At 49.9% G+C, this 25,378-nt stretch overlaps 1 protein-coding gene across 11 annotated transcripts in view; it reads right to left on the reverse strand.

Moving 5' to 3' along the window:
- TRAPPC9 (trafficking protein particle complex subunit 9) overlaps positions 1-25,378 on the reverse strand; it is a 390,153-nt gene that overhangs the window by 257,079 nt on the left and 107,696 nt on the right. For all 11 annotated transcript variants that reach the window (XR_014057689.1, XR_014057688.1, XR_014057687.1 and 8 more), the window contains one exon: positions 13,383-13,507. Coding sequence is in view for 8 of the 11 variants with exons in the window: in XM_081504121.1 (XP_081360247.1) it covers positions 13,383-13,507 (125 nt within the window). In the remaining 3 variants the exon portion in view is untranslated. The remainder of the gene's footprint in view (positions 1-13,382; positions 13,508-25,378) is intronic.

Here is a 25,378-nt window from a genome sequence, read left to right on the forward strand (position 1 = left end):
ATTCCCCCAGAAAAATACATTTCAATGACGCACCCAGCACTGAGGCGTGGGCTCTTGGAGATCTCAGCTTACAGTGAATTCCAGATCATTTCTAGCTCAAGAGACGCCAGAGCTTAATTCCCACCCTCCCTTCTCCCACCCCACCCCTTGATTATGGGCTGCACCTGGGGACTTGCTCCCAGAGACCTGAGTATGGAGACTCCATTCTGGCAAACACTACACCAGACAGGCGATCAAAGTCAACATCACTGACACAGGCAATGAGAAGGGCAAGTCAGGTCTGTCTCACTATAAGAAAAAGATCAAAGGAGCCCAAATGAAGGAACAGACTACAAAATAGCTTAAAAGCGTCAAGGTCATGAAAAACAAGGGGAGACGGAGGAGTGGTCACAAAGTGGAGGAGATCTGAGGACTGGATTTCACCAGGCTCCTGCCCCCTGGTTCCCGAGTAAACACTGCTGACCACCCGTCTGGCCTGATGGGAAACAGAACTGCTCCAGGATTCCTTCACGGACGCCACCCACCGGTTGGTTTCTCCTGAGCACTCAACTAACACTTGACACCTCCTCCAGAAAACAGATCGGAGTCAGTCTCCATTCAGCTGCTCAGTGCCCACTGCGGACACTGTCACAGAGCGTCTCTGACTCCCTTTGATGGCTCTCATCTCCAACACTGTGACTCGTCATTTATGCGTTCGGTCGGATGACACGTCTTGATATTTAATGCGAAAACACAGTCATACTTTAACTGAGTCATTTTGACGCTGGCGACATTTTTTCCTCGTTTCATCTGACTCCCACTCAGGAGCGTGTCCGAGGGGAAGAGGAGAGAAAAGGGCAGCAGCCAGGGATGGGTGAGGCTCTAGGGGAACGACGTCCTCGCGTGGTGAAGGCATGCGCCCCCTGAAGACACAGCACGCGGGTCCACAGCGGTGCTCTGGGTCCAGGGGGAGGGCCAGAGGCCACACACCTAACCCTGCACCACGCCCACCACACCGCCAGCGCTGGGGGGGGCACTGGCGGAAGGACATGGGTGAGACCGCGGGCTCAGCCAAGCCACTGTCAGGAAGCAAGTGCTCTGCGCCTCAGTTTCCCTATTTCAAATGGAGATACGGTGCTGACAGGCTACGGCTTCTCGGCAAGATGTCACGAGTGCATCTACGCGAGCACGCTGCGCCACCTTTGCTGAATCAGCCTTCCACTGGCGTCTGACGAATCCCCACGACCTGGCAGCTAGAGGTTCCCTGAGGAGACGATGACAGGAAGGAGCTTCAAAGACAGGACCTTTTCTCCACTGCTCTTCAAGGTGTTTGGAAATGTCAGGGAGCTGGTCTCTCCCTGCTGTCAGAGCACATCAAAACCCTTCCACAAGCAAGTCCAAACTTCTCCTGCAGCTAAGCTAACTTGTAGTGAGAAGCAAATTGGTGTCCTGGGCCGTGCTACTGAGAGAGACTCCGCTGGTGAGGGAGAAGCCTTTAGGGCTCCAGGCACCGAGAGTCAGCCAGCAGGGCGAGCATGGGTGCTTTCCTCTGAGAGAGATTGTAAATAAAATGGAATTTCAGAGAGCTGAGGTGGACAAAGGGAGGAGGCTGCCTATGGGCAGAGCTGCCGGTGAGCTTCAGAGTAGGAAGAGTAAGCTGAGCACGTCTTGTATCTAAGTGCTGCTCTCTGTTTAACTCACAGCCGTCCTACCAGACTGGTGCTAGTTGTCCCCCTTTTATAGATGAGACGAAAAAGGCACAGAGAGGTTAAGTAACTTGCCCTGGGTGGCACAGCCCGTAAGTTATGGAGCTAAAGGCCATGCTCCTAACCACTGCTTCTCTGCAGCCCAATGAAATGTGTATTAATAACAAATAAATTAACAGCTAACTACATTTGGTGAGACCTTAAACTCAAAGTTCTCTCACATCACGTCATTCTCAAAACTACACCAGGTGGGGAAAAAAAGAGGGGAAACGATATGATAACTCCCCCACTGACGTGTAAAAAAACAGAGAGGAAAGCAGTATGTCTAAGATCACAGCATCAGGAGCAAGACCTGGGCCCAAACCGGCTTTAAGACTCCAAAAACCCTACTCTTTCCATGCCATCAAATTTAATTTAATTAACATCTGAAATGCATGCCCCTTGACCTCAGGGTTCTGGTCTGGAACCTCCAGAAGAGCTGACACCACCCTCAGCCAATACGGCTCTCCTCTCCTCCCCGTATCTGGTCTCTTTCCGGTGACCTGTGTGTCCCCCCATCCTGCCGGCTCCTAAAAGGCCAGAAATACACCCTGTCATCTCTGTCTTCCCCAGCGGCACCCGGTGCAGCACCAGAAGGTAGACATCGATCTTGGGGTCAGGCAAGTTTGCCACAGAGAAGAAATCACATTCCAGTCGCTTGCACGTTAAGGGAACAACGAGGAGCACGGTGGGAGCAGGTAACTGGTCCAAACAAGAGAGCAAATTCAGGCTGGGAGCAGTGATGACTCAGCAGCCCAATCAACTAAGCACAGTCAGGGATGCGAGCGCCCTCTCCACCACCGCCCGGCAGCACAACCTCACAGAGGCACACCTCTTTCGGGCCTCCTTTTCCCCAAGAAGAAAATCAGTCCGATTCCCCTGCTCTGGGGAACCGCTTGTAACAAAGAGCAATCTGTCTTTCAACGATTAACGAGTCATGTCAAAAGGGCACAAGAACGCTGTCACTGGCCAAACCCGTGACAAGTGGAGCAACCAGAAAAACGATTTTAAGGGATCAAAACACACTGAATCAATAAAAATCCAAGACCATAACGTGTCTCAAAAAAGAAGAGGGAAAAAAACCCTACTTTCTCACTCTTTGAAGTTTTTAAACAATTTCTTACTGTGGAATTAGAAATCAAAGGGGAAAAAAAGCATTTTGTTTCTGTTTTTCTAGCAGGCGTTTTATTTCTGGGTAATTGAGTAGGCCCAGCAGTTGAGCTCAAAGTGCTACTTTGCAGGAGAAGGCCACTTGATAAAAGTAGAAGATATAATAGACACAGAAAATCATTTCATAAAACTTTAATGATGCTATTGAATCAGGCGACAATTACCAACCGATTTAAAAAAACATGAGACGCATGATCAAAGTCTCTGTAATACTGCTAAAGTACTGATACAGGGAGTCTTCTCTAGTCGCAAGGGGAAAAGCAAGGTGGGCTCAGGCCATCGCCACTCTACCCAGCAGTGAGTTTTAGCCTCACTGATGGTGAGGTTTCACCTCACACTCTCAACACTGATTCTTACCACAGAGCAGCACTGATATTCCTGCAGGAGCCTCTGAAACACAGGCACCTTTCCACCACGTGTCCCCACTTCCTTATGTCGGACCTCCACCATCTCTTATGAGCAAATGCAGGGCACGGGTCCTCCACACACAGCTTCTGCCAGATTTATTCTTAAGGATTTCGTATGTTTCAAGACTAAAGAGGATGCTACAGCAAGACCAGGTGGAGTTTATTCCAAGAATGCAGGGCTGGTTTAACATTCTAAAATCTGTCAGTATAAGCGGCACTCCAGAGCCGGGCTCTGGGGTGCCCTGACCGTGTTGATCAGCATCTCCCCATGCCCCTCCGGCCGGGCAGATGGACCAGCCTACTCTACCTGGGCCGGGCTGCCGCAGTGGGCAGGGAGAGGGTCTTCCCTCCCTGGAGCGCCTGGGACTTGGTGATCCTGCCTCCTCCTGGGCCACCCTCAGGAGCATTCGCTTCATCCTTGGCCCCACGGTCCCCCAGCACCCCACTCCAGAGGTGGGGACTGGTCCGGACTGGGGCGAGGAGGCCAGTGGAGGGCATGCCTGGGTCGAGGGCATGCCTGGGTCGAGGCCCTTGGGCTCTTTCTGACAGAGGTGTTTTCCATATCGCAATCCGGAGATGGGGACCCTCCCGCAGGAGTCGAGAGGTGTGAGCGGAGAGGCCGGCTGGCACGGGCGCGTGTGGGGTCCCTCTGGGGTCCGTTCACCTGAGCCATCTCCCTGCACACATGATTTTCTTTTTTTTAATTTTATTTTCATTTTTTTTATTTTAAATTAGTTTATTTATCTATTTTTTAACTTTACAGTTTTGTATTTGTTTACCATACTTTGACATGAATCCACCATGGGTGTACATGTTTTTCCCTTCCAGAACCCGCCTCCCACCCCCCTCCCCATCCCATCCCTCTGGGTCATCCCGGTGCACCAGCCTGGAGCACCCTGTATCATGCATCGAACCTGGACAGAGGATTCATTTCACATACGATGATTTACATGCTTCAATGTCATTCTCCCATATTATCCCACCCTCGCCCTCTCCCATAGAGTCCATAATACTGTTTTATTTATCTGTGTCTCTTTTGATGTCTCGCATACAGGGTTATCTTTACTGATTCACTAAATACCATATATATGTATTAGTATACTGTATTGGTGTTTTTCTTTCTGGCTTACTTCACTCTGTGTAATAGGCTCCAGTTTGATACACCTCATTAGAACTGATTCGAATGTATTACTTTTAATGCCTGAGTAATATTCCATTGTGTATATGTACCACAGCTTCCTTATCCATTCGTCTGCTGATGGACATCTAGGTTGCTTCCATGTCCTGGCTATTATAAACAGTGCTGTGATGAAAAAAAAAAAACAAAAAAACAACAAAAAAAATAAAATCTGTCAGTATAAACCACTTCATTAACAAACTAAAAAAGAAAAACCAAACGTTCATCATGCAGGACACACAAAAAGCATTTGAGAAAATCTAATATCCATTCCTGATTTTTTTTAAAACTCTCAACATAATAGGAATAGAAGGGTCAGAAAGGTAAAATAATTGTCCTCTACATCACAGAACTACTTCTAAAGTCACTCAAGGCCTGTTCTATAGCAGCTGATAACTATCCTAATATCTAGTCGTGTACTTACTTTGTTGCTTCCTTTTCGCACAATTTTCTTCAGGGATTATTATTTATAAAGCAATGATTTTCTTTGTCATATATACATACACATACATACACACACACACAAACACACTTTATACCTTTTCTGAAATGGACATCAGCTAATTCTCCACACCCTGACTTCCTGACAGAGCAAAGAAGAAAACTCCAGACATGCAGATTTTGCTTTACAAAGCCAACAATTTCGGGTTGGGGTAGGTCACAGTGATACTGTTGCTCCTCCCTTATGGTCTCAAAGTGGCTGCCATTGCCCCCATTAGACAGGCTGAATCTTTCAAGAGGCATTCAGGACTCTGCACCATGTGGTCTCCTCTAACCTTCTCCTAGCTCATCTTTTATTGCCAAATAGGAACAGAATTGCTCCAAATATGTAAAAGAAGTTTATGCCTCCTTGCTTTTGTCTAGGCTGATCCCTCAGCTTCAAACGCCTTTTCCCCACTCTAGAACAAGGCTCCTCCTTTTGCCTGCCTCCTCTACGAGCCTTCTGTGACTCTCCTAGTCTAACAGTCAGCAGTTGGGCACCCAGCATGTGCTAGATATTCTGCAGAGTGCAGAAAAAGAAAGATGAGCATTTTCTGCCTTCGTGTGTCATGTGGGATGATGGACAAGTCGACTGCCAACAACGCCATCCAGCGATGATAAGCTGACAGGGGGAAGTGCCAGCCAGGGGGCACAGGGAGCTGGGGGGTCTCTCCACACTGGGTTCTGTGACCTGCTTCACCCTCAGAAGCCCTCTGAGAGAGGAAGGATTATCTCTATTTCACAGACAACGGGAAGTAAACCCACCCACAATGCTGACAACGCTGTTTATTCCATGGCTGTTTGATGCCAAAATAATTTTCTCCCCATTTTGCCTGTTTTAATACTGTAGATGTTTTCAGGTGGGGAGAAGGGGCAGAATTCTTTTGTTAACGTGGCTGCTCTTTAAACAGTTTTGGGTTTTTAGGGACTAATGAGATCACGTAAATGTGTATGACAGTACATTGTGTGAAATGACTCTCAGACTGCCTGTGGTCTGAAGTTTCCATTTCCTTACCCAAAGCAAATGCATTGGCTTTCTGCCAGTCCTTCTGAAAAGCCGATCTAACTCAGCTCTCCTCTTTGGCAAGAATACAGTGGAAGCACCTTTTCTTCCACTGTCTGCCTGGGGACTCGGGGGTCCTGCCGGTGAACCGCCAGGCTCTCTCATGACAGCCAGGAGCTCACAGGCTGGTGGGCTTCTGAGAGCCCCACAAGCTGCCACCACGGTCCGTCTCATCCCCTACAAGGGCCTGGGCTGCGGTCAGGTTTATGGATTCCTAGCCCAGTGTTCCTTGACTTTCCCCAAATAAGCATGTGGATGCCCAGCTTTAATTTTAATTGTATGTTTATGTTAAGATTTCACCACAAATGTTTGTGAAAATGCCGTCTCGGGAGTCCAGGTGGAACAAATCAGTCCACGAGGTACCTGGAAGCGAGCGACTTAGCCAGCTTCCCTGGTGGCTCAGATGGTAAGGTGTCTGCCTACAATGCGGGAGAGACCCAGGTTCGACCCCTGGGTCTGGAAGATCCCCTGGAGAAGGAAATGGCAGCCCATTCCAGTACTCTTGCCTGGAAAATCCCATGGATGGAGGAGTCTGGTAGGCTACAGTCCATGGGGTCGCAAAGAGTCGGACATAACTGAGCGACTTCACATCAGCCAGCTTCCGACGTGCCAGCCTGCAAGCTAATTCCAGGTCACGAGGCATATCAGAGAGGTCCAGAACTGCCTACAGTCCAGTCCTGCTGGCGGTAAAAAAAAAAAGCTAAATCGAAAACATCTCATGCCTTACGGCAGTGGTGCTCAAAGCGTGCTCCCCACCGCCACCAGCAGCAGCAGCAGCTGAGAACCTGTTAAAAACGCCCTCCCAGTCCCAACCAGGGCCTGCTGAGTCAGAACCTGAGGAGGGGCTCAGCACTGCATTCCAACAAGCTGCCAGGTGATTCGGACGCAGCCGTGGTGTGGGAACCAGTGCTGAAGGCCCTGCTGGGGTCAAACATAGCTCGTCATTAACAGACAAGGAGTGAGAGAGTACAGCAATGGGGAAAAAAAAAAAACTTGGTACACAGATAGTTCAGGACTTTGGCGGCTGCTGGTGATGCTCTAAATCGTGCCCTGCCTCAGTGCAGGAAACCATCAGACACAGTCTGTGTGTGAGTATCTCCTACAGACGGCCGGGAGTCCTCTTCCCTCCCCGACCTGCCCACATGCCCAGCACGTCTCACAAGCTGACCAGCCGTCTCCTCTGACAGCAGGTACACTCCAGGACATCATCCTGCTCCATCACAGCCCCAGCTTCCCGAACCCAGCAGTGAACTGCTCCTCACCAGGGGCCTGTCGGACGGAGGCGGGGGATGAAATGTGACGGGGGTGCAGAGGAACAGGGGTCTTCCCGGGGACGAGGGCCGTCACCGTCTCATGGACCTCGCGGCACGCTCTGCTGGCCCCTCTCGGTGACATCTGTTTAGAATTCCACAAACAGAGGACGCTCCACTTCTCTTGCTGCCCCGTTTCGTACTAAGTTTTGAAATTGTTGAGCAGATTAAAGGATTCTTTTTGAGCTTTTATGGTTAAACTTTGTAGAGTTTAAACTGCCTCCCTTAACTGTTTCTGGGAAAGATTAGAAATAATTTGGAACTGGATTGGATTTGCCATTCTGTAAGCTCTTCTTATCTACCAGGCTAATAGCAGACACTTTCCTCCCTATAACAGCCCAGGAGGAAGGCTTATTATCTGCGTTTTACAGACTGAAAAGTGAGAGTCAGATAGGCGAAAGCTCATATTCACTGCTCTATAAATATGCCTTGAATCAATAGAGGATGTTTCGTATCCCATAATAAGTTTGGAAACTTACAAAGTATATATAGAGAGGAGGCACGATATTGTGGGAGCCGTACAAGCTTTGGGATTTAGCCATAACTGGGTTTGAATTTTAGCTTCTACTTTGAAACTGCTTGACCTTGGGCGTGTTGTTTAATCTTTCTGGGCTGTTCAGTAATTCCCACTCAAATACTGTGAAGTTGCATAAAAGAAGTAACTGTAAACACTGTTTGAAAAGTCCAAGTTCTCTGCTGCCACGTGCCAAGCCTCTCTGGCCAACACAGTCTGTAGCCTGGGCCTGCGCCTGCTTGCCATCTTTGGGTGTGTACTAATAAACAATCCATGAACAAACAGTCTAATACACTTTCTTTTCTGAGCTAACAAGAACCCTCCTCTGCTGCCTGCAGGCACCAAAAGGCTCATGAGACCATTTCCACTTGTAACACAGCCTGATTAAGAAAAGATGCTATTGCATGACATAGGTTTTTTGTGTTTTTTCTTGAATACATTTCTCTTAAGTTTTCTTAGCAGATTCTCTAGTCAGTCCACTTATAAATACAATTATTAAAACATAAAAGTATATGAGAACTTCACAAACATCCTACTGTTCTTTACTGTAAAGGCTAAAGTAAAATAAAATATTTAACAGGACATAAGACATCATCTGAATGTCATCAGGCTTCTAAAGAATTTCAAACTTTACCCCTGAGAGAGAAGAAACTTACTATACTGCCCTGCTTTGCCTCACTGACTGAGAGAACCTCTTTGGAGAAAAGAGAATTCCTATGGAGAGGGGATATGTGACCTCGCTTTCTGAAATATCTGGATTCAGAAAGGTCTCCCAAAGGATGCATGGCCACAAGGAGCTTACAGTTACAGGGAACCCAGGGGTATTAGCACAGGGCCAGGGGCTTCCCAAGTGGCTCAGTGGTAAAGAATCTGCCTGCCAAGCAGGAGATGCTGGTTCAATCCCTGGGTCGGGAAGATCCCTTGGAGAAGGGAATGGCTACCCACTCCAATATTCTGGCCTGGGAAATCCCATGGACAGAGGAGCCTGGCGGGCTATAGTCCATGGGGTTGCAAAGAGTCAGACACTGCTCAGCAGTGACTGAGCACCAGCACCTTTGAAAGGCTTGGCAGAGAGGGTAACATCAGAACTCGGCCCTGGAAGAGGACTGGAGAACGTTCCAGGAATCAAAGGAACTGAGAGCGACCCTCTAATCAAAGAGCCAGCACCAACAGAGCAGAATGGGCAGGCCCGCCTGGGAGTGGCCGGTGTGGCTGACCACAGGGGAAAGCACACCCAGCTTTCACCTTTGAGTACAACCTGGGCTGCAGGGGTTTTGTGGGTCTTTATTATTTCCTTTTCTACTTTAGGTTTAACTTCCACAATTTTTCTGCTTTCTCCTGGTTGAGGCTGAGGTTTATTGATTGAAGGCCAGGCTTCCGGTCCACCACAAGCATTAAGTACTATAAATTTCCCCGGAAATACTGCTTCAGTGCCCTCTCACAGACGATATGTTGTGCTTTCATTTTCACTCATTTCAAAATACTTTCTAATTTTGCATTTATTCTTTGACCCATGGGTTATTTGTGTGTCACTTTGTTTCCAAATGTCTGAGGGCTTTTTGAAGACTTTTTGTTATTGGTTTCTAATTTAATTTTATTACTGTCAGGATATTCTTTATAAAATGAGACTCCTTTTAGATGTATTGAGATTTGTTCTGTGGCCCTCTGTATATCAGTCAGGGCTCTCTGGAGAAAGAGAACCACAAACCAACAGGGCACTAGTGTGGGCAGCTCTTGTGTGTACATCTAGACAAAGAGGTTTATTTTAAGGAACTGGCCAATGTGATTGTGGTGGCTGGCAAGTTTGAGATTGCAGGGCAGGCTGACAGGCTGGAAACTCACTCAGGAGCTATGTCAAGCCTTGAGGCAGTATCCCTTCTCTGGAAGTCAGAGTAGCCTGGTGTGCTGCAGTCTATGGGGTCACAAAGAGTCGGACACGACTTAGTGGCCGAACAACAATTTCAACTGGTTGGATGAGGCCTACTCATATTATCAAGAATAATCTCTTACTTAAAATCAACTGGTTGTAAGTATTAGTCACATCTCCAAACTTGCTTTACAGCCACATCTAGACTCATGTTTGACCAAACAACCAAGCACCAGGGCCTAGCACAGTTGACACACAAAATCTAACCATCACAACCCCAGTATTGTAGACTCTGATTAAGTGTTCCATGTACACTTGAAAGGAACATATACTCTGTACTCAACTGGTGAGTGTTCTATAATGTCAACTGGGTCAAACTGATTGACAGTATGGTTCAAATCTTCCCTATCTTTACTCATTTCTGTCTACTTGTTCTATCAATAATTGAAGGATATTGAACACTCTAAATTAATTTCTTCTTGCAATTCTATCAGTTTTTGCTTCATGTATCTTGAAGCTCCGTTTTAGGTATATAAATATTTATGGCTTAAACTTTCTTGAAAAATTGAGCCCATCATTATTATGAAAAGACCTTTTATCCTTGGTAATACTCTTTGCTCTGAAGTTTACCTTTCTCTGTTCCCCATAATGCCACAAGATTGGTGTAAGAATGGTATGTCTTTTTCCATCCATTTAGTTTCAACCTATTTTTGTCTTTATATTTAAAATTAATTACTTGGAGACAGCTGGAGGTGGGTCCTGGTTTTTTTTATCCAATCTGATGTTCTCTACCCACAATTAGAGTATTTACACCACTTACTTTCAATCTGCTTACTGATGTGGTTTAAGTGCTGTTTGTTTTCTATCCCATTTTCCTTTGCTTCCTTTGCCCTCTCTTTATTCCTTCTTTTGAACTAATTAAATATTATTTTTGATTCAACTTCTATCTCCCTTGTTGGTTTATTAGCTATAATTTTTTGCTTATTTATTGCAATGGTTGTAGGGAACTTCCTTAATATGATAAAGGGTGTATATGAAAAAGCTACTGCTAACATCACACTTGATGAAAGACTGAATGGTTTATCTCTACAATCACCACATGGTTAGTAAAAAAAAAAAAAAGCAGGAAAAGGAATAAGTTCTCTTGCCTGGAAAGGAAGAAGTAAAGCTCTCTGTTCACAGACAACCTGAACAGCTACTGAGAACAGTCTTGTTGGATTTAAGATTCATTACTTAATTTCCAAGGTTCCTCTGAGTTTTGTGCTCACGGGCCTGTATTAGTGGACAGTCATCACCTGTCCTTTTGACAAGACAAGCACAGCAGGAGGCGGCCAAACCAGCACACCCACACAGCAGGATGCAGACGGGCAGGGTCCAGGCGGGCGACACAGCCTGGCCCCGCCTGCTCTGTAACCAGGTGACGCCTTGAGCAGGCCCCATGGCCTGCCCATCCAGTCAGCCACCAGGTCTGTTCTCCTCCCCAGACTATGCACTGCTTTTAATAAAACACCTGCCCAAAGGTGGTTTCCCCGGATCTTCACTAACAGCCTCGTGAGAAAGGATTTTCTCCCCAGCATCAGGTGAGGGGACTGGGGCTCGGCGGTTTTCAGGGAGCGGTCTCCACGCAGGGGTGGGAGTGCCTGCATCCTCGGCTCAGACCCTTGCCGCCCAGACAGTGGCCGGCATCACTGGCTCCCCTGGGAGGTGCCCATGGACCCAGCTGCTGCCCTGAAGACGGAGCAGCTGAGGGTCAGAGAAGCCAGGCTGAGGAGTCTGGCTTATAGCAACCTGACGTCTCGCACGCAGCCACTCCACACCATCTGTTTCCAATCCTAAGGGTCCTTCAGGCTGGTGGATGGGCGTGGAGTGGCTGAGAGGGGAGCAACTCTCTGTGGGAGTCTAAGGAAACACATGTTCTCTCTCCCCACTTCCGGAGGGGCTCCCCAGAAGCCGCTGTCACTGAACTACTTGTTTCCATGACTACACCGTTCCTCAGCGAGGATTTTACAGGTTTAGCATGTTCCCAACTAAAGTCGTCCTTGCTTTGGGGAGAAGGACAATGTGGCAGGCTCGGCAGTTCCAGGAGACCCCACACAACAACCCCAGAAGCACAGGACACCCACGGACACCCCTGCCCCACCGAGCCCCACGGGGGCACACCTGGACCACCGCGGACAGGTGCAACATTTCACAGGTTTGGACTCACCGCACCCCTCGCCCACAGACCTCAGACAAGCCAGGCGGCTCCCTCTCATCACAAAGGCTCCCTGCAAGTCGCCATGCCCACCCAACAGCACACCGACAGCTCCAAGAGCAGCCACGCGTGTCATGTGGGTAAAAGACAAGCATGCCCCAGCCGCCACCGACAGCAGACGGAAGCTAGTGGGGCACACGGCCAACCACAGAGGTAAATGGAACGACGCTGAGACGCCTAACCCGGGAGGAGGGACCCGGCGGCGGCCATCACAAGATGGCAGGGAAGAGACACCGGGACCCTGGGAGGAAGCCACTTTCCCAGCTTCCCCTCCATGGCTCCCTGCTGACCGGCCCTCCCCCCAAGAGCATCCAACGCCCCGTGTCCCACGCCTCCTGCGCCTGTGGACCTCCGTGCCTTTGTTCCTTCCGCTGGATCTTCTTCCCACACCCCAGGGTGCTTGGCCGGCATGAAAGCCCTGAGCACAGCCCTCAAGCTTCTGATATGAGTGACAAGGGCCGGCCGTACCAGCCTCCCTCCTCCTCCCTGCAGGGCCTTGAGTGGAGAGACTCCCCCTAACTCAGCCCTTGAGCCCTTCAGCCACCGATGCGCCCACTGTCAATCCAGGCGGGCGTGGGCCCCACCCCCTATTCGCCGCAGCTTCACGGCAGGCGGCCTCAAGGCCCTTCCAGTGTGGTCTCGTTTCATCAGGAGCAGCCCCCGTGGCTCACGCTCTATTCATCCGTTGACTCACGGCCAGGGCGGCCAAGTTCCTCTGACGGGTCGAGCCAGTCACCACCCCTGTTAGATGTGGAGAGTGTGAGCAGCACCCTGAAAGGCTGGGCCTGCACGCGTGCCTGCCTGAAGTCACTGTTGCCGACACTGCGCCTGCACCCCGGTCACAGCCGCGCTGGTCCCCGAGCTCCACACGCTCTCCCTGGGCAGGCGGCATCCACCCGTGCCCCCCAGGCACTGACTCTCCCTGCGCTCGGAGAAGACAACTCATCTCTGCCCCCGGCATCTTCACGCTAACACCTACTCCTTACAGTGTGTTCCCTCTGCCACCCTTGTTGCCCGTAAACCAACGAGAGGAAAGAGCTGCCTGAGGGTTAAGAAGCGTTTCTACGATAAACACCTGAACTGAGAATAGTGACTCAACAGACGCAGTTTTCAAGTGAACAAGAAAAAGGCGAGTGATGTCCTACTCCCGTCAGGACCCTCCTCCACTCAACCCGCAAATTCCCGAAGCTTCAGGAAGCCCGCGTCAGCAGCAGCACACACGAGGCCCTCGAGCTTGAGGGTAAACGGCTCCCGAACCTCACGAGGAAGGAGAAACATCGAGACACCAGCTTCCCATAAACACCTCTGTCAGCAAATACATCCTTCCTTTCCTTTCTGAAAAGCACTCAAACTCTGCCGCTGGAAGGCCCTGCAGAAGCCAGGAGCGCTTGGGCAGGCTGCTGTGCGCCGACTTACCTTCACATGGCCCGGGTCCCCGGGCCGGCCGCCCTCGGCCGCGTTCACGGGCTTGCTCTCCACCCGGGGCCTCACCACCTGGCGGAAGGGGCTGCACAGTGGAAAGCCACTCACGCTGATGCCGTCTGAAAAGAGAAGAGAATTGTGAGTCCGAGGTTTATCCGATTTTTTTTTTAATGTAGAAGATTTTAATCAAAGATCACTAGCATCTGGAGCAGTGCTCCGGTGTGTTCTCGCTGCTCTGTCTCGTGTTCAGGCCAGCCGCCTGATGAATCTCCCGTGCACGCGGCCACACCTGCTACAGATCAAAGCTGAGGACAGGCGGCCTCTGAGAAGGGCTGGGTGCCTTTCCACGGCCCAGCGCGCGGCCTGGCCCCAGCCTCGCTGCCTGTGCTTGGATGACACCTCCCGCTGTCACCAGCCTGCACGAGCCGCTCCCACAGCCTCCATTCGCGAGGCTGGCTTCACGCCGCCCCTAACTCAGTCTACAAGCCACCTCCTCTCCCAGTCCCAGGAGCCCCATCTGGGTCACAGGACTGTGTGAACCCCTGTAGAGTGCCCGCCACTGCCGGCTCTCTCGCTGAGTCCCTGACATCACCTGTCAGGCTAACCCAGGACTCACCCCCGAAGTCCTTGGTCTCACACCTGCATCCCATCCTCCTGGAAGTCTTGTTGGCTCTCAAGGTGCTTCCTGAAATGGCCTTCAAGGCGACCACCCGGGTCTGGGTCCCACCGCCTCCCTTCAGGACGGCGGAGGAGGCCTCCTTGGCTGCCCCTCACGTTGCCTGTCCGTGCCCCCCCACAGCAGTCAGTCCACGGGAATGTCAGTCAGGTCACGCCCCTCCCGGACTCCCTGAGCTACTCGAAGGCCCCCTGGACAACACGATGGCTACACGAGACTGAAGAAAAATGCCACCCCCTCTCATTTCCAGACCATAAGCACTGCTAACAGCAGTGCAGGGGAGTGTCTTCTGTGCCCCCCAAAAAACTGACTCAGTTATCAACTAGAGGTACTTCTAAATCAGACCACCAGTTGTGAAGAAATGTTTGCTGGGAGCATCGCCATGAAAATTTAGTCTTTAAATGATCTGCATTAAGCAGAGAAGCAGCAGACCCAAGACACAACTTCAGGTGGTGGCTGCAGAACAGTTTATGAATCCCTCAGAATCCCAACAGAAAGGCGACAGAGCAGCAGAGCAACACCAAAACTCAGTGACAAGCAAGCCAGGCGCCAATGCGTCATCCAACCGGCGAGCAGGGGAGCACGAACCCTGCGAGCAGCTCAGACTCAACAGGGACAGAATGCACTTCAGGAGAGCCTCCTTCTGATCACAGCGGGTAGACCAGTCAGACCAACCCAGCCACCGAGAACACTTAGAGGGCATGGACATAGCTGTTTTCAAATTTCTTCAAGGTACTGGAGGGCTAACAAGACCAGGAAGAGCTTATGACCACGATCCGGGCATCAGCCTTCCCAGAGGCACATTCGGCTCCAGGAGAATGGATAGAGGGGCTGAGTTCACACTCCCTGGATGTGGTAGGAAAACAAGGACCTTCCGCAGCTCCCGAGGGGAGTGGGCGGTAAGCCCTGGGAGCTCTGGGTGGGGACCCCAGAGGGCAACATGCTGAGTGAAGCACAGAATGGAAACACCGCGGCTCCTGGGACCAGAGCTCAGCTTCCATCAGGTCCGTACGTGCAACTGGACTTGGCCAGTTCTTCTGCCAACACACGTTCCCTGTCGGCCCTACCCTGCCCTGCGTCTCCTCACTCTGTGCACCTCTGACCACCGTCTCCATGGATCCTAACACCCCACTTTGTCATCACACGTCCCCAGCAGCCCTGGCAGACAATGCTCCTTCCTCGGCGCCCCAGCACCGCCCTCACTCCAGGCGGCCCTGCGTCCAGGAAGACCGGCTGCGAGGCAGGGCCTGGAGGACTCAGACGGGCTAGAGCACGTGAAACATCTGTCACGAGGCTGGGGCTGGCGAACATTCAACAAAAATAGTTATTATGATTATCACAACAATCGATACACGTGCCTGAGATCCCTTACATGACCATAAAGCCCTTGAGGACCAGGCTCTGCTCAATTTCACTACTGTGCCCCCACAGCAGCTGCAAAGGCTCCAGCAAGTCACAAACCCACAGCAAAACATTAAAGTAAATGAAAAAAATCACAGGTCAAATTTGGCAGTTTACACACCACGGTCAACGAAAATTTCATCATCCCAAAGTCACATTCAATAATCAACTCAATTCTCCATTAACTGAAATTTCGCCACATGTCCCTATGCAAAGACCCGTTTGCAAAAGTCAATCCAAAGCCATGAGGTTTGAATGAGTTTTTTCTCTCCTCCTCCTTCCCCCAGCACCATGGGAATAATCTATAAAGCCCTCCACTACACCACAGTGCCTGCTGTGAACAGAACCAGTATCATGAACACAGACATTTGCAAAACACAAACTCCACACTCCTGAGCCTCCGACTCTAAACACTAGGTCCAATGGGGCCTGTCAGGGAGCCCTTGAGGTCGTCCCCGCTGAGTTAAGGCAAATGCCTGATGGATTTAAATGTCTTCCCCTTGCTCCCCATATGCAGCCTGGGGTACAGCACACCTCACCCCTCCCTGGGGAAGTTTCCATCACTAGCAAGTGTCGCAAAGGCTGCTGGCTCCCAGAGGACTGGGGTTCTTGTCTGCCTTGTTTCACACCCATAACCACACTGCACATGCCCTTTTTGCAGGGTCCAGGGGCTCCATGCTGCAGCGGGCAATGTCCTAAGCAGAGGGCCTGTTTGTGCTTCCTCACGGAGCAGCTCCCTCTCCACCCCAGGTGGTTCCGGAGTGGCTCTGATGCAGCCAAGGTAAGAGGCGGAAACCTTTCGTCAGCAGCAGCAGATCCAAAGGATGGACAGGAGATGCAGGCAGGGTCTCCAAGAGTCTTTCTGAGACTTGATCTAGGAAGGGCAGGGCAGGCAGGGGGGTTCCTCCCAAAGCCACAGGATCTCAAGACACAGGCTGGGGCCTTCTGCACCCACCGTTCCCACCACAGAGAGACTGAGCAAGCCACAGCACCCTGTGACCTCAGCGTGCTTGACTCAAAAATGGGATCCAACTCAAGGGAACTGGTGCGAAATGGCACTGGAGGGCTCTGGGATGCGGGCCCTGAGCCGAAAAGGCTAAAAATTAGACCTGAAATTTGTCTCCTTTTCTGACAAAGACCTCAAAACCTCAGGGAAGCCTCAGAAACAACCTGTAAGCTTCAAGCTCAGAAGAAATATACACTAAGAAAGCTACTCTCTGACTTCACAGACTAAAATATTCTGCCCCCCGATCCAATCAAGAATGGAAAAGACAAGCGACATCTAAATGATACATGGGGACAGGGGTCAGCAGCGAAGATGGCCTCCGGAAGGCGGCAGAGAAGCCCTTCGCCTGCGTGGGGCCAGGGCCAGAGAGGAGGCAACAGAAGGTGGCAAGAGGCTGCATGAAGCCAGGGGTAAGCAGGGAGGGGCTGCTCCCAGCCGGGCGGGTGGGAACAGGGAGGAAGTTCTGCTCAGCCGTTATCGGCCAGTTTTCCTGCCAACCCAGGCTACTGCAAATAGAACAGAGAACAGACGTGAATGACAACTAATAGGGAGACAAGACCAAAAAAAGTTACCAACAGACGAAGGCAGCCTCGTGGGAAGACCGCCGCAGAGCTGGGCCGATTTATGAGGACAGAGGGTATTTAAGAATGGGACGAGCCTGGTAGATCATCGTGAATCAAACTGAGCGTTTAGAGAGAACTTCAGAGTTACTGTTTATAGTGCTCAATTTTTCTATTAAGAGCATCTCTGTGGGCAATTCACAAATACAGTCTAACATGCTAAAATAGTAACATGTCTCTCGAAGTCGGATGTATCCAAGCACGGTGACAACTGGGAGAGATGACAGCTGGAAGTGGGATGCGTGTGATGGGGAGAAACAGCACATTCACGATAAAAACGCAGCCCCAGGAGGGCTGGTGGCCACGCGTCTCCTGCGTCTCAGTGTGGCACCAGCTACTTTGGACACGGCACTGACTGCTCCCAATGCTCTGCGAGGTGGGGTGGGCATGATCTTATCGGCTCTGTAGATGAGGGACCGGCGAGCCCAAGGAGGTAAATAACTTACTTCATCAGAGGCGCAGCAAGAACTAGAAGTCGGGACTGTCGGATTTGTAAAGACCCAGCACATTCGGGACAAGCAGCACACTTCCACCCTCCCGTGAGCTTCCAGAAAGGCTCCCGGCCAGGCTGCTCTGAAGCCAAAACCTACACAGCACCTCCTGGGAGGCCTCTCACAGTGGCTTAGCATCCGTCTCCAGCAGGGGGTAAGGAGGGCCACTCAGGGAATGTGTCTGCTTTTGTGCACTTTTGAAAGAGACACTAATGCCAAAGGCTGAATGCACATTTTTCTCAATGGTGCCAGGCATGTGAAATAAACTAAAGCAGGATAAAATATATCTACAAAGGCCAAAGGAGATGACCGTCTCCCGGTGGGAGTTTGTCAGGGCACGCTGTTGCAGGTAGGATATATTTTAAAGATGCTTTTCCAATTATTCATAAAGCCCATGGGTGCCAAAAAGCCCATCTGGTGATCATAAAATATCTTCAAGAAAACCAAAGCAGGAGAAACATTTGGCTCAGGAATCAGACAACACTCGGCCTCAATCTCCACAGAGAAAGTGGTGTGTTCATTCATTCAGAAACTTTGGGATATGCTTAGGAAGAAAAATAATTCATGTAGAAACAGTGGCCTTTATATACTGTCCACAAGGCAACAGCCCTCGGCCCACGCCCACGCCTCTGATGGCTCTGGCCTTCAGCCATCTAGAGCAGGAAGTGGCGCCCCTCCCGCAGGGCACCGTCGGTCCTCACTGCTCTCGCCCCATGAATGGCCTCTCCTTCCTCCACATACTCTCATTCCAGGTGCCCTCACCCAGTGTCAGAGCATCTCATCTTAACACAGTTACTGAGACACAACTAACGTATCATAACCTGCAGACGTTTCAAGTGTACAATCAGGGGAGTTCTGACGTTCGTAAAACAAGCAGAGCAACTAAGACAGTGAACATGTAATAGATCGCATGTGTGCGTAGAAGTCTGAACACTGTGACTGAGACGGTGGACATGTAATAGAGGGCATGTGTGCACAGACATCTGAAGGCTGGGCTGGAGTCAAGTCAGCCTGTTCTCAGCATAGTCACCCCACCTCTCAGCATCTGCTGCGAACGAGGCGGCATCACACAAAGTCTTTTGAAGCTGCAGCCCTGAAATCTGGGAGCAAGACCTGCTTCCAGTGTCCCAGGTAAGAGAAGAAACACAGGTACAGATCCACAGTGCAGTGGATACGAGGGGCATCCTCACCACAACGTTCGGCTGTCGCCTCCAAGGTGAAGCGTGAATCCATACCTCTTCACAGCAGACCAGGTGCCTGACGTGCTGCAAGAGCCAGTTTCCTAGGAGATCACGTTTGGAAGCCTGCTGAAGATGATGCTTGCCTTTGCTGAAAAGTGACACCATCTGAGTCACAGGCCACACAGGAAACCAACTGCAGTGGACTTTTAAACCACTGGACAGTCCTGTTAGCTTCAGGACATTACTGAGTTTCTCCCCTTCTAAAGATGGTTAAGGGAAAAAAGAATCAGGTGATACCAGAGCAGATGACTCTTATTCAAAGACAAGGACCCCAGTCACCCCTGGTAATGGAGCCCTGAAATGGGAGCCCCAAAGTGCCACCTTCGTTTCTTTGGAAATCTTCAAAGAAGTTAAGGATGAAGAGACTAGAGGACATACTGTATAGCACAGGGAACTATAATCAATATCCTATGATAAACCATGATGGAAAAGAATATGAATATATATATATGTATAACTGAATCACTTTACTATATAGCAGAAACTAACATTGTAAATCAACTAGACTTCAACAAAAAAAATTTTTTTTTTAAAGACATGAGGATGTGTTCAAACTCCAGGTATGTTCTCTTTCTCTTGTTGTTCAGTCACTAAATTGTGTCCGACTCTTTGTGACCCCATGGACTGCAGTACACCCAGCTTCCCTGTCCATCACCACCTCCCGGAGCTTGCTCAAACTCATGTCCATTGAGTTGGTGATGCCATCCAACCATTTCATCCTCTGTTGTCCCCTTCTCCTCCTGCCTTCAACCTTTCCCAGCATCAGGGTCTTTTTAAATGAGTCAGCTCTTCACATCAGGTGGCCAAAGTACTGGAGCTTCAGCATCAGTCCTTCCAATGAAAATTCAAGACTGATCTCCTTTAGGATGGACTGGTTGGATCTCCTTGCAGTCCAAGGGACTCTCAAGTCTTCTCCAACACCACAGTTCAAAAGCATCAATTCTTCGGGGCTCAGCCTTCTTTCTCTGTCTGGAACCAATTGCCTCAAGGAGCACTGGACACGGAGGCAGAGCCCAGGCACCACCAAGCCCCTGCCCCCAACCTCGGGAAAGATCAACACTGATAACTGATCAACAGAAGTGCTCTCAACTGTGCTCTTAAACGCTGCACTCACGTTTTCACTCTGGTCTTACACATCTTTCATATCTTGTTTACATGTATTATTCCATTCCTACTTAGAAACACAAATAAATGAACATAAATTCTCCAACGAAAGCCTCAGAAATAGCTCACTTAGCATGTTATTTTAGGATAAAATTCAGAAAAACCAAACCAGAGCACTGCCAATTTGGAAATAGGATGATTTTCCCACAACAAAGGGAGAGCAGTGGTCCCAGGCCAAACAATGACACATGCTTGTTCTTTTAAAAACAAGAAATTCAAATTACACCCTGAATGTCTGAGCCCTCTTCACAGCAGTCCTCAAGCACTGCACAACTCTGGAAGATTGGGAAAGTCATTATTTCTTCATTAAAGAGTCAGCCACAACACAGAAATCACAAAGCTGATGGTTTCAAGTCAGAATATTAATTTTAGGAATTATCAAAAGGAAAGGTTCACCCTAGCATCATCCCCTGAAACCTTTTCTCCTCAATAAATCAGTTGTTAATACAAATTCTCTTGTGGAATAGCTGTAAGAATTCTCTCTCTCACCACACACACACATTTCAAAAATTAAGTTCCCAAAACTTGCTTTCTGCCACAGTTTTTACACATGCATGGAAAACTATTTTCCCAGCCCTCCTTCTCTCATGCCCTTAGGTCCTGCTCATCCTGTGAGTTTTACCTCCATCGTCACCTCCATAGACAAGTTTTGCCCCACTTCCTGTCATAGCAACAGGTACCTCTCCTGCCCAGCACTTAGCAAAGCTGCAATTTTTCATTTACGTGTGAAACCACCTGTCTCTCTCAGCAGACCTGTGCAGTCTAACAGAGTGATTAACAAAGTGATTAAAATCAAACAACACTTGAGATCTTTAGATGCCCCGACCCCATCACAGCTGACCAAAGCCACACACAACCGCTGGTCACCCTCCCGGAGTTTCCCCGGCACAGACTTCTGACGGACAGCACTGCACGGGACGCGAGTCTCCTTGCAGGCAGGGGCTGCATCTCGTTTTACATCTCCGGACCATCCTGAGAGCAGCAGAGCACAGACACACCTCGCTCTACTGCGCTTCACAGATACTGTACTTTTTACAAACTCAAGGTTTGTGGAAACCCTGCTGGAAATATTTTTCCAGCAGCATTGGCTCACTTCATGTCTGTCTCATATTTTGGTATTCCTCACGGCATTTCTGACTTTTTCATTTTTATTATGATATGGTGGTCTGTGATCAGCGATATTTGATGTTACTATTATAGCTATTAAAAATTTTACTATTAAAGTTACTATTAAAAATTTTGGCATTTTTAACTAAGTCATGTGCATTCTTTTCTCAGACATAATGCTACTGCACACTGACTAGAATACAGTATACACATAGCTTTTATAAGAACTGAGAAACAATCCTATGATCTGCTGTACTGCAGTGCTCGCTTTGCGTGGTTCTCTGGAACCAAACCCACAGTAACTTTTACAAGGACTGAGACACACACAATCCTGTGAGCCGCGGTACTGCAGTGCTCGCTTTGTGTGGTTCTCTGGGACGGAACCCACAGAATCTCCAAGGTGTGCCTGTGCGTGGAAGAGACACTCCAGAACTATCTGTGGAGGGGAACATACACGCCATAATTGCTTACTTTACTAAACTACATGCTGCATTATAAAAACCAACAAAGAAATTAAGTCTTATTACTTAATTAGAACAGTTCAGTCGCTCTGTCATGTCCGACTCTGCGACCCCATGGATGGCAGCACACCAGGCTTCCCTGTCATTCACCATCTCCCGGAGCTTGCTCAAACTCATGTCCACTGAGTCGGTGATGCCATCCAACCATCTCATCCTGTCATCCCCTGTGATCCATGTATTACTAGTATTCTGATTAGAACAGAATACTAGTAATTGGTTACACTTCTGTAACTTCAAATATTCCATAATATCCACTCCCATTCAAGTACTTAACAGTCTCTTAAATATACATACACACACACACACACACACGATTCCCTCAAAAACTAAAAAGAATAATTAAAATGGTTTTACAGAAGAATTCTACTAAACATTTAAAAAATTAACACCAATCCTCCTCAGACTCTTCCAAAAATTGAGAAGGGGAACACAACACTCCCAAATTCATTTTCAGACCTGGAAAATGAGTAACTTTTTCTGGAAGACAGTCCATCTATGTCAATGGTTCCCAAACATGGATGTTTACATGAACCATTTTGGACACTTTATGACATCCTGAGGCCCAGGTCACAGTCCACGCCTATGAAATCATGAGGTCTAGAGCAGGAGCCAGGCAGAGCTTTTAAAGATCCTCAGCTGATTCCGACATGCAACAGGGTTCGACCCCATCTCTGGTATACACTCAAAGGCAGTAGGCCTAAGAAGACATGGCAAGTCAGAAATATAAATAATTCAGTGTTTCTGGCAAACAAACCAAATGATGGAGAAGAGACAGGTGGGCAAGGAGGCCAAACAGGCAGCCAGGGCAGGACTACGCCCACCGTCCTGGTGGCAAGGGCCCTTGGAAGGTGCAGGGCAGGAGAGGGATGTGGACAGGTTCCACTTGGAGAAAGGACTGCAGTGAAAACATGGACGACGGCAAAGAGGGGGCAGAGTGAGCTGCTGGGAGACCACTCAGAAGGCTCCCAACAAGGTCCAGATGAGCAATGACCAGAGCCTGAAGCAGAGTGCTGATGGTGGGCATGGAGAGATGAGCTGGAGAGACTGAGAAAACAAAACTGACAGGACTTGGTGCAATCGCAAGCTCACAGCACGCCAGCCTGCAGGGATCCACGGAAGTCATCTCTTTCACTTCTGGGGGGAAACCCTTCTTCAATCACCTCCCTGAACACCCAATCTGCCTCCTGAGACTCATCCCCACCACCTTGGTGGTCATGTGAGCAAACGGTCCAGAAGACCTCAGCCCCGGTGCCCGCAGTAAGGTCACCTGTTGCTGATGAATGACAGACACCTGGATTTCATCCTCTCCTGGTGGTTCAGAGAGTTATTTTCCAATCTGAGTCAGCCATCCCTCTTGCGGACTGACAGGGACCAGGGGACGAGGGGACCTGCGTGCCCCACAGGTTAGGAGATGGCGGGGGCAAGAGCCCAGCTCTCTGTCTCGCTCAGAGGTGCCCGCAGAGCTCCAGGAAGCAGGAGCAGCCTAACCTTTCCCTCAGCTGAGCCATCGAGCTCTGAGACGATGGCTTGTGAGTCAGAAGGCTAGTGGCCGACACCAGCTGAACATAACGAGGGGCCGGCTGTCCCTGCACATTAACCTTTTCCTTGAGAACAAAAGCAGAGAGCCTGCTGAACACACAACAAAAACAGCGTGTAGTCTGACAAATGACCAACACAACCTGAAAATCATTGGAGATCTGATTTAAAGGGTGTGGGCTTCTGATTACAGCTTGAAGATGTTGAGACCTTAGGGGGGAAAAAAAAACATCGCTTCCATCCTGAAGACAAGAAAACCCTTGACAAACTGGAAATTGACTTGTCCTGAACTGAAGAGAGAAATGAAGAGCTAGAGCAAACTAACCTGAAACCTGTGGGCAGGCACCTCCAGGGAAAAGCACGACCCCAGCCCAGGTGCCTCTGCAGGCCACGCAAGCCAGGACACAGGTTCAGCCGGACACTGCAAATGACTGCAAAGGCATGGCGTGGGCGAGGAGAGCGGGAAGGCCCCCAGGGCTACAGTGCACACCATGTGCGATCTTCCACCAGGGAAAGGACCCTGAGGGCTGGTGGGGCAGGGACCAGAGCCACTGCCCTACAGCAGCCCCTCCCCTCTCCCCATGGGATCAAAGCCTTTATCTGCGGGGGGAAGGGCACAGAGTAGAGCGCAGGGCAGGGGTGCAAACCCCCATGGCTGGGGGAGGGGAGTGGCAACCACCAAGCAAGCCTCCCCCTGGCCTCACCTGCCCCGTCTCCCCCGGAACCCAGAGCCCTCGGAGCCCACAGTCAGACCTTGGCCAGGAATGCAGAGGAGAGGCCTGGCAGTGTGGCGGGGTGAGGCTGATGGTCACTGAACCCATCTGAGCAGAGGCGAGAGAGCACACTTAGGAAGGAAGAAGGGGATGCTAGATAGAGCTGTGAGCGGTCAAGACGGAAGGGAGGAGGCAGCACGTGGAATGGACAGGGGACGAGGAGGAGAAGCAAGAGGCAGGAGACCTCCAGGCTGGGAGCAGGCTTTGGAATTAAAGGCAAAGATGGCCCTGGCCCCGTCTCAGTCTGGGGGCGCTGTAGTGAGCGAGACCAGAAATGCAGACGACTATGGCAGCTGGGAGTCGGTGCGGCCCCGAGGGACCAGAGGCCGGGGGGGAACAGAGCCCAGGCTCCAAGGCCACTGTCCACGTCTCTCTCGGGGTTCTAGAGAGAGCAGCCAGCACCTCCATCGCATGTTCTCACATGGAGAAGAGGGGACGGGGGACGTGGGGGGTGGGGGGTGAGGGGGAACAGGGGAGAGACGCAGTACAGCTTCCAGCCTCCATACTCTGTGGCCTCAGGAAAAAAACCAGGTTAAGAAAATCTTCTAAAAAAGTAAAAAAAAAAAAAATCACACCTTTATGAAAGCCTCAGGCATCTAGGAATTAAGAAAACAAGAAATCTCCTGGTATTGAGATTGCACCTGGTATTTGATTTCTGGGTAATTCAGGATGAGTCACTGGTCTTTGAAAAGTAAGACTGAGTTTTCCCAGAATGAGTATTTGCTTTTGCGTAGAGCGGCAGACCAGGGCAGATGGACTCAATGCCGCCAGGTTTCAGGCACAGTCCTCAGGAAGAGGGACAAGTTAGGGACGGGAACACACAGGATTCCACAGCAAGCACTTCAAATAAAACCAGTTCCAGCCACAGTTAGAGGCCGAAATCTTCAAACTGTGAAGATGCAAACGTAATGAAATGCTGAAGGTAAACATGGCTTCTTTTTTTTTTAACCCAAATCTCCAACTCTGTATAAAGAACTAAAATGATTCAAACTTATACCATAGGCAGATTTTGTCTTAGCTTAACAAACGAGACATTTCAGGCAAGAAGCACTTCCGTGGGAAGCAGAACAAATTCTAACAGCTCACCAAACACTGGGCCAGCTCCTCAATCCCATGCTGCAAACACCCCAGGCCCCCAGTGACGGTCGGCCATGGGGAAGGACGCGCTCGGTAGAGACAAACCCAGCCTGCCCGCAGCGCGCTCTCCTGCTTCACGTCTACACGCCTCACCCTTGAGCCCTCACACCTGTCACCTGCAATACCAGGTGACTCTCGGCACCAAGCCGCCCACCCACATTCTTCCCACAGTCTCTATCACACCAGTCTTTTCTCAAAGAACTTTCAGGGACTCTCCAACAGAGTCTGAGCTACTTCCCTGAGTTTCAGGCCTTCCACAGCCTGCCCAAACCTACCACCCCGACCTAAACCCCCTCCTTCTCCTGAGCCCCCAGCCC

This window comes from Giraffa tippelskirchi, chromosome 6 (genome assembly GCF_054371585.1).
Source record: "Giraffa tippelskirchi isolate mGirTip1 chromosome 6, T2T-mGirTip1v1.2.pri, whole genome shotgun sequence".
NCBI lineage: Eukaryota > Metazoa > Chordata > Mammalia > Artiodactyla > Giraffidae > Giraffa > Giraffa tippelskirchi.